Consider the following 8967-nt stretch of genomic DNA (forward strand, 5'->3'; position numbering starts at 1 on the left):
ACTCAGGCCAAGTGTGTGATGTCTCTTCTTCTTCCGCAGACGCCGAGCCCGGCACCCGGGAACCTGTTCCGGACGTGCCGCTCCCAACCATGACTCCCAGCACCGAGGCTGACCACGACCATGACCACGACCATGACCACGACCACGGTAGGGGCCCGTGTGCCTTGTGTCCTCTGCCCCTGGGAGCCCGCTGGGCTGCCGGGGCTCCTTGAGCGAGAACGGGCTTTCCTATTGCCTCCGGGACCGGGAAGGTGTCGCCATGCGATTCCTTGTCCCGAAACGCTGGCCTGTGCTCTGGAGCTGCGGGGACGTCCTCGGGGCTCTGCCCGGGAAGGATGTGCTCCCTGGGGAGAGAGGGGCCGCGGTGCGAGTCAGGCGCTCCGAGACGGGGCCGTGTGTCCTCCCGGGTTCTCTGGTTGGCTGCACGCTGCCTGGGCCTGTCCGCAGGTTGTCCGTTTCTCTGCGTGGTGGTCTGCTAAGCCGTGCGGGAGGGGCGTAGGCTTCCCCGCCCCCCACGTCTGCTCCCGCCATGACCCACCCCGGGGGTCTGGTGCAGCACGCCCAGCCCGCATGCCTGGCGTTGCCACGGAGGCTGCGAGTGCAGAAGCCTCATGGGACCCGGCGTGGAGTGCCCCACTGCCCCTGGTGGCCCAGTGTGCGCAGCGGACTTAGGCGCGGGCACGCTGGGCTCCGCGAGGATGGTGCTCTGTGCCTCTGCCTCTCCTGAGACGTCCTTGCCTTCCTCTTGGCGTTGGCTGGTCTCCGAGCTCCCGGGACAGCGTCCAGGAGGCGTGGCCGCTGCCTGAGGACAAGTCCTCGATGTGCCCTCTGACGCTGGCACGAGCGTGTTCTGGACCCGTGCCGTGCCCCCAGGCAGCTGGGGAGTTGTCTGCCGTGTAGTCCGGCGGGCCACCAGGAGAATCTGACCCAGTGTCCTGGATGGGCCAGTTCCCAGTCGTGCGCTCGTGGCCCAGACCAGACCCGGGCTGGTGTGTGGAGCCAGCCACGCGGGCCCGTCTGTCCTCCGTGCCCTGAGTGGGCGCAGATGAGAGAGGGCGCGGTTGCTCCGTCCGCTTTTCTCCCCTCTCGCCCCCGTGCGGGGAGCCGTCCAGCGGGGCCTGGCTGGACTGAGCCCGTGCCGGACACGGTGCTCAGTTGCCGTCCTGGAGGGCCCAGAGGATTGCTCGAGGTGTGCCCACCAGGCCCCTCCCCTGAGACAGGGGGCTGGCTGGGTGCCGTCAGGCTCTTTCTTGGCTGCCCCTGGAACCCGGAGGTGGCCCTTGCCTGGTTCCTGGATCCTTTCACTTCCCCTTCCTCGTCGCCTTGCCGTGTGGAAGGGAAGGGCCGCTCTTAGCCCGCCAGCCCTGGCCAAGGAGGGGAACCCACTTGGAGGGTGGGGTGGCACCAAGGCCTTGCGCGGCCCAACGCACAAGGGGGGACGGCGCGCCCTCGCCCTGGCCCCGGTGCCACCAGTTTCCCTTGGTCGGGATTCTTTGTGGCCTAGGCAGGCAGGCGCCCATGCTGTCTCCGCACTGACCTAGGCACCCACCCACATGAGGCGTCGGGAGGTGTGGGGCCGGGAGAACATTTCTCTGCCTGGTTTCCTAGGCGGAGGCAGGTGTGTTGTCGGCAAAGACCCTCACTCAGGCCAAGTGTGTGATGTCTCTTCTTCTTCCGCAGACGCCGAGCCCGGCACCCGGGAACCTGTTCCGGATGTGCCGCTCCCAACCATGACTCCCAGCACCGAGGCTGACCACGACCACGACCACGACCACGACCACGACCACGGTAGGGGCCCGTGTGCCTTGTGTCCTCTGCCCCTGGGAGCCCGCTGGGCTGCCGGGGCTCCTTGAGCGAGAACGGGCTTTCCTATTGCCTCCGGGACCGGGAAGGTGTCGCCATGCGATTCCTTGTCCCGAAACGCTGGCCTGTGCTCTGGAGCTGCGGGGACGTCCTCGGGGCTCTGCCCGGGAAGGATGTGCTCCCTGGGGAGAGAGGGGCCGCGGTGCGAGTCAGGCGCTCCGAGACGGGGCCGTGTGTCCTCCCGGGTTCTCTGGTTGGCTGCACGCTGCCTGGGCCTGTCCGCAGGTTGTCCGTTTCTCTGCGTGGTGGTCTGCTAAGCCGTGCGGGAGGGGCGTAGGCTTCCCCGCCCCCCACGTCTGCTCCCGCCATGACCCACCCCGGGGGTCTGGTGCAGCACGCCCAGCCCGCATGCCTGGCGTTGCCACGGAGGCTGCGAGTGCAGAAGCCTCATGGGACCCGGCGTGGAGTGCCCCACTGCCCCTGGTGGCCCAGTGTGCGCAGCGGACTTAGGCGCGGGCACGCTGGGCTCCGCGAGGATGGTGCTCTGTGCCTCTGCCTCTCCTGAGACGTCCTTGCCTTCCTCTTGGCGTTGGCTGGTCTCCGAGCTCCCGGGACAGCGTCCAGGAGGCGTGGCCGCTGCCTGAGGACAAGTCCTCGATGTGCCCTCTGACGCTGGCACGAGCGTGTTCTGGACCCGTGCCGTGCCCCCAGGCAGCTGGGGAGTTGTCTGCCGTGTAGTCCGGCGGGCCACCAGGAGAATCTGACCCAGTGTCCTGGATGGGCCAGTTCCCAGTCGTGCGCTCGTGGCCCAGACCAGACCCGGGCTGGTGTGTGGAGCCAGCCACGCGGGCCCGTCTGTCCTCCGTGCCCTGAGTGGGCGCAGATGAGAGAGGGCGCGGTTGCTCCGTCCGCTTTTCTCCCCTCTCGCCCCCGTGCGGGGAGCCGTCCAGCGGGGCCTGGCTGGACTGAGCCCGTGCCGGACACGGTGCTCAGTTGCCGTCCTGGAGGGCCCAGAGGATTGCTCGAGGTGTGCCCACCAGGCCCCTCCCCTGAGACAGGGGGCTGGCTGGGTGCCGTCAGGCTCTTTCTTGGCTCCCCCTGGAACCCGGAGGTGGCCCTTGCCTGGTTCCTGGATCCTTTCACTTCCCCTTCCTCGTCGCCTTGCCGTGTGGAAGGGAAGGGCCGCTCTTAGCCCGCCAGCCCTGGCCAAGGAGGGGAACCCACTTGGAGGGTGGGGTGGCACCAAGGCCTTGCGCGGCCCAACGCACAAGGGGGGACGGCGCGCCCTCGCCCTGGCCCAGGTGCCACCAGTTTCCCTTGGTCGGGATTCTTTGTGGCCTAGGCAGGCAGGCGCCCATGCTGTCTCCGCACTGACCTAGGCACCCACCCACATGAGGCGTCGGGAGGTGTGGGGCCGGGAGAACATTTCTCTGCCTGGTTTCCTAGGCGGAGGCAGGTGTGTTGTCGGCAAAGACCCTCACTCAGGCCAAGTGTGTGATGTCTCTTCTTCTTCCGCAGACGCCGAGCCCGGCACCCGGGAACCTGTTCCGGACGTGCCGCTCCCAACCATGACTCCCAGCACCGAGGCTGACCACGACCACGACCATGACCATGACCACGGTAGGGGCCCGTGTGCCTTGTGTCCTCTGCCCCTGGGAGCCCGCTGGGCTGCCGGGGCTCCTTGAGCGAGAACGGGCTTTCCTATTGCCTCCGGGACCGGGAAGGTGTCGCCATGCGATTCCTTGTCCCGAAACGCTGGCCTGTGCTCTGGAGCTGCGGGGACGTCCTCGGGGCTCTGCCCGGGAAGGATGTGCTCCCTGGGGAGAGAGGGGCCGCGGTGCGAGTCAGGCGCTCCGAGACGGGGCCGTGTGTCCTCCCGGGTTCTCTGGTTGGCTGCACGCTGCCTGGGCCTGTCCGCAGGTTGTCCGTTTCTCTGCGTGGTGGTCTGCTAAGCCGTGCGGGAGGGGCGTAGGCTTCCCCGCCCCCCACGTCTGCTCCCGCCATGACCCACCCCGGGGGTCTGGTGCAGCACGCCCAGCCCGCATGCCTGGCGTTGCCACGGAGGCTGCGAGTGCAGAAGCCTCATGGGACCCGGCGTGGAGTGCCCCACTGCCCCTGGTGGCCCAGTGTGCGCAGCGGACTTAGGCGCGGGCACGCTGGGCTCCGCGAGGATGGTGCTCTGTGCCTCTGCCTCTCCTGAGACGTCCTTGCCTTCCTCTTGGCGTTGGCTGGTCTCCGAGCTCCCGGGACAGCGTCCAGGAGGCGTGGCCGCTGCCTGAGGACAAGTCCTCGATGTGCCCTCTGACGCTGGCACGAGCGTGTTCTGGACCCGTGCCGTGCCCCCAGGCAGCTGGGGAGTTGTCTGCCGTGTAGTCCGGCGGGCCACCAGGAGAACCTGACCCAGTGTCCTGGATGGGCCAGTTCCCAGTCGTGCGCTCGTGGCCCAGACCAGACCCGGGCTGGTGTGTGGAGCCAGCCACGCGGGCCCGTCTGTCCTCCGTGCCCTGAGTGGGCGCAGATGAGAGAGGGCGCGGTTGCTCCGTCCGCTTTTCTCCCCTCTCGCCCCCGTGCGGGGAGCCGTCCAGCGGGGCCTGGCTGGACTGAGCCCGTGCCGGACACGGTGCTCAGTTGCCGTCCTGGAGGGCCCAGAGGATTGCTCGAGGTGTGCCCACCAGGCCCCTCCCCTGAGACAGGGGGCTGGCTGGGTGCCGTCAGGCTCTTTCTTGGCTCCCCCTGGAACCCGGAGGTGGCCCTTGCCTGGTTCCTGGATCCTTTCACTTCCCCTTCCTCGTCGCCTTGCCGTGTGGAAGGGAAGGGCCGCTCTTAGCCCGCCAGCCCTGGCCAAGGAGGGGAACCCACTTGGAGGGTGGGGTGGCACCAAGGCCTTGCGCGGCCCAACGCACAAGGGGGGACGGCGCGCCCTCGCCCTGGCCCCGGTGCCACCAGTTTCCCTTGGTCGGGATTCTTTGTGGCCTAGGCAGGCAGGCGCCCATGCTGTCTCCGCACTGACCTAGGCACCCACCCACATGAGGCGTCGGGAGGTGTGGGGCCGGGAGAACATTTCTCTGCCTGGTTTCCTAGGCGGAGGCAGGTGTGTTGTCGGCAAAGACCCTCACTCAGGCCAAGTGTGTGATGTCTCTTCTTCTTCCGCAGACGCCGAGCCCGGCACCCGGGAACCTGTTCCGGACGTGCCGCTCCCAACCATGACTCCCAGCACCGAGGCTGACCATGACCACGACCACGACCACGACCACGACCACGACCACGGTAGGGGCCCGTGTGCCTTGTGTCCTCTGCCCCTGGGAGCCCGCTGGGCTGCCGGGGCTCCTTGAGCGAGAACGGGCTTTCCTATTGCCTCCGGGACCGGGAAGGTGTCGCCATGCGATTCCTTGTCCCGAAACGCTGGCCTGTGCTCTGGAGCTGCGGGGACGTCCTCGGGGCTCTGCCCGGGAAGGATGTGCTCCCTGGGGAGAGAGGGGCCGCGGTGCGAGTCAGGCGCTCCGAGACGGGGCCGTGTGTCCTCCCGGGTTCTCTGGTTGGCTGCACGCTGCCTGGGCCTGTCCGCAGGTTGTCCGTTTCTCTGCGTGGTGGTCTGCTAAGCCGTGCGGGAGGGGCGTAGGCTTCCCCGCCCCCCACGTCTGCTCCCGCCATGACCCACCCCGGGGGTCTGGTGCAGCACGCCCAGCCCGCATGCCTGGCGTTGCCACGGAGGCTGCGAGTGCAGAAGCCTCATGGGACCCGGCGTGGAGTGCCCCACTGCCCCTGGTGGCCCAGTGTGCGCAGCGGACTTAGGCGCGGGCACGCTGGGCTCCGCGAGGATGGTGCTCTGTGCCTCTGCCTCTCCTGAGACGTCCTTGCCTTCCTCTTGGCGTTGGCTGGTCTCCGAGCTCCCGGGACAGCGTCCAGGAGGCGTGGCCGCTGCCTGAGGACAAGTCCTCGATGTGCCCTCTGACGCTGGCACGAGCGTGTTCTGGACCCGTGCCGTGCCCCCAGGCAGCTGGGGAGTTGTCTGCCGTGTAGTCCGGCGGGCCACCAGGAGAATCTGACCCAGTGTCCTGGATGGGCCAGTTCCCAGTCGTGCGCTCGTGGCCCAGACCAGACCCGGGCTGGTGTGTGGAGCCAGCCACGCGGGCCCGTCTGTCCTCCGTGCCCTGAGTGGGCGCAGATGAGAGAGGGCGCGGTTGCTCCGTCCGCTTTTCTCCCCTCTCGCCCCCGTGCGGGGAGCCGTCCGGCGGGGCCTGGCTGGACTGAGCCCGTGCCGGACACGGTGCTCAGTTGCCGTCCTGGAGGGCCCAGAGGATTGCTCGAGGTGTGCCCACCAGGCCCCTCCCCTGAGACAGGGGGCTGGCTGGGTGCCGTCAGGCTCTTTCTTGGCTCCCCCTGGAACCCGGAGGTGGCCCTTGCCTGGTTCCTGGATCCTTTCACTTCCCCTTCCTCGTCGCCTTGCCGTGTGGAAGGGAAGGGCCGCTCTTAGCCCGCCAGCCCTGGCCAAGGAGGGGAACCCACTTGGAGGGTGGGGTGGCACCAAGGCCTTGCGCGGCCCAACGCACAAGGGGGGACGGCGCGCCCTCGCCCTGGCCCCGGTGCCACCAGTTTCCCTTGGTCAGGATTCTTTGTGGCCTAGGCAGGCAGGCGCCCATGCTGTCTCCGCACTGACCTTGGCACCCACCCACATGAGGCGTCGGGAGGTGTGGGGCCGGGAGAACATTTCTCTGCCTGGTTTCCTAGGCGGAGGCAGGTGTGTTGTCGGCAAAGACCCTCACTCAGGCCAAGTGTGTGATGTCTCTTCTTCTTCCGCAGACGCCGAGCCCGGCACCCGGGAACCTGTTCCGGACGTGCCGCTCCCAACCATGACTCCCAGCACCGAGGCTGACCACGACCACGACCACGACCACGACCACGACCACGACCACGACCACGACCACGGTAGGGGCCCGTGTGCCTTGTGTCCTCTGCCCCTGGGAGCCCGCTGGGCTGCCGGGGCTCCTTGAGCGAGAACGGGCTTTCCTATTGCCTCCGGGACCGGGAAGGTGTCGCCATGCGATTCCTTGTCCCGAAACGCTGGCCTGTGCTCTGGAGCTGCGGGGACGTCCTCGGGGCTCTGCCCGGGAAGGATGTGCTCCCTGGGGAGAGAGGGGCCGCGGTGCGAGTCAGGCGCTCCGAGACGGGGCCGTGTGTCCTCCCGGGTTCTCTGGTTGGCTGCACGCTGCCTGGGCCTGTCCGCAGGTTGTCCGTTTCTCTGCATGGTGGTCTGCTAAGCCGTGCGGGAGGGGCGTAGGCTTCCCCGCCCCCCACGTCTGCTCCCGCCATGACCCACCCCGGGGGTCTGGTGCAGCACGCCCAGCCCGCATGCCTGGCGTTGCCACGGAGGCTGCGAGTGCAGAAGCCTCATGGGACCCGGCGTGGAGTGCCCCACTGCCCCTGGTGGCCCAGTGTGCGCAGCGGACTTAGGCGCGGGCACGCTGGGCTCCGCGAGGATGGTGCTCTGTGCCTCTGCCTCTCCTGAGACGTCCTTGCCTTCCTCTTGGCATTGGCTGGTCTCCGAGCTCCCGGGACAGCGTCCAGGAGGCGTGGCCGCTGCCTGAGGACAAGTCCTCGATGTGCCCTCTGACGCTGGCACGAGCGTGTTCTGGACCCGTGCCGTGCCCCCAGGCAGCTGGGGAGTTGTCTGCCGTGTAGTCCGGCGGGCCACCAGGAGAATCTGACCCAGTGTCCTGGATGGGGCAGTTCCCAGTCGTGCGCTCGTGGCCCAGACCAGACCCGGGCTGGTGTGTGGAGCCAGCCACGTGGGCCCGTCTGTCCTCCGTGCCCTGAGTGGGCGCAGATGAGAGAGGGCGCGGTTGCTCCGTCCGCTTTTCTCCCCTCTCGCCCCCGTGCGGGGAGCCGTCCAGCGGGGCCTGGCTGGACTGAGCCCGTGCCGGACACGGTGCTCAGTTGCCGTCCTGGAGGGCCCAGAGGATTGCTCGAGGTGTGCCCACCAGGCCCCTCCCCTGAGACAGGGGGCTGGCTGGGTGCCGTCAGGCTCTTTCTTGGCTCCCCCTGGAACCCGGAGGTGGCCCTTGCCTGGTTCCTGGATCCTTTCACTTCCCCTTCCTCGTCGCCTTGCCGTGTGGAAGGGAAGGGCCGCTCTTAGCCCGCCAGCCCTGGCCAAGGAGGGGAACCCACTTGGAGGGTGGGGTGGCACCAAGGCCTTGCGCGGCCCAACGCACAAGGGGGGACGGCGCGCCCTCGCCCTGGCCCAGGTGCCACCAGTTTCCCTTGGTCGGGATTCTTTGTGGCCTAGGCAGGCAGGCGCCCATGCTGTCTCCGCACTGACCTAGGCACCCACCCACATGAGGCGTCGGGAGGTGTGGGGCCGGGAGAACATTTCTCTGCCTGGTTTCCTAGGCGGAGGCAGGTGTGTTGTTGGCAAAGACCCTCACTCAGGCCAAGTGTGTGATGTCTCTTCTTCTTCCGCAGACGCCGAGCCCGGCACCCGGGAACCTGTTCCGGACGTGCCGCTCCCAACCATGACTCCCAGCACCGAGGCTGACCACGACCACGACCACGACCACGACCACGGTAGGGGCCCGTGTGCCTTGTGTCCTCTGCCCCTGGGAGCCCGCTGGGCTGCCGGGGCTCCTTGAGCGAGAACGGGCTTTCCTATTGCCTCCGGGACCGGGAAGGTGTCGCCATGCGATTCCTTGTCCCGAAACGCTGGCCTGTGCTCTGGAGCTGCGGGGACGTCCTCGGGGCTCTGCCCGGGAAGGATGTGCTCCCTGGGGAGAGAGGGGCCGCGGTGCGAGTCAGGCGCTCCGAGACGGGGCCGTGTGTCCTCCCGGGTTCTCTGGTTGGCTGCACGCTGCCTGGGCCTGTCCGCAGGTTGTCCGTTTCTCTGCGTGGTGGTCTGCTAAGCCGTGCGGGAGGGGCGTAGGCTTCCCCGCCCCCCACGTCTGCTCCCGCCATGACCCACCCCGGGGGTCTGGTGCAGCACGCCCAGCCCGCATGCCTGGCGTTGCCACGGAGGCTGCGAGTGCAGAAGCCTCATGGGACCCGGCGTGGAGTGCCCCACTGCCCCTGGTGGCCCAGTGTGCGCAGCGGACTTAGGCGCGGGCACGCTGGGCTCCGCGAGGATGGTGCTCTGTGCCTCTGCCTCTCCTGAGACGTCCTTGCCTTCCTCTTGGC

At 68.3% G+C, this 8967-nt stretch overlaps 1 protein-coding gene across 1 annotated transcript; it reads left to right on the plus strand.

Annotated features, from left to right (window-relative positions):
- The first annotated feature begins 6265 nt into the window (after positions 1-6265).
- LOC138843295 (zinc transporter ZIP10-like) lies at positions 6266-8512 on the plus strand. Its single transcript, XM_070047102.1, has 2 exons — positions 6266-6729; positions 8263-8512. Exons 1-2 carry the CDS (start codon positions 6477-6479, stop codon positions 8427-8429), a joined length of 420 nt encoding a protein of 139 aa, XP_069903203.1. The 5' UTR covers positions 6266-6476; the 3' UTR covers positions 8430-8512.
- Positions 8513-8967: the final 455 nt, after the last annotated feature.

The sequence above is a fragment of the Oryctolagus cuniculus genome, chromosome 8 (genome assembly GCF_964237555.1).
Source record: "Oryctolagus cuniculus chromosome 8, mOryCun1.1, whole genome shotgun sequence".
Lineage (NCBI taxonomy): Eukaryota > Metazoa > Chordata > Mammalia > Lagomorpha > Leporidae > Oryctolagus > Oryctolagus cuniculus.

Coding starts and splice junctions, on each gene's coding strand:
- LOC138843295 (XM_070047102.1), top strand. CDS start 6,477: ATGAGGCGTCGGGAGGTGTGGGGCCGGGAGAACATTTCTCTGCCTGGT. Junction 6,730..8,262: donor CGACCACGACCACGACCACG/GTAGGGGCCCGT, acceptor CTTCTTCCGCAG/ACGCCGAGCCCGGCACCCGG.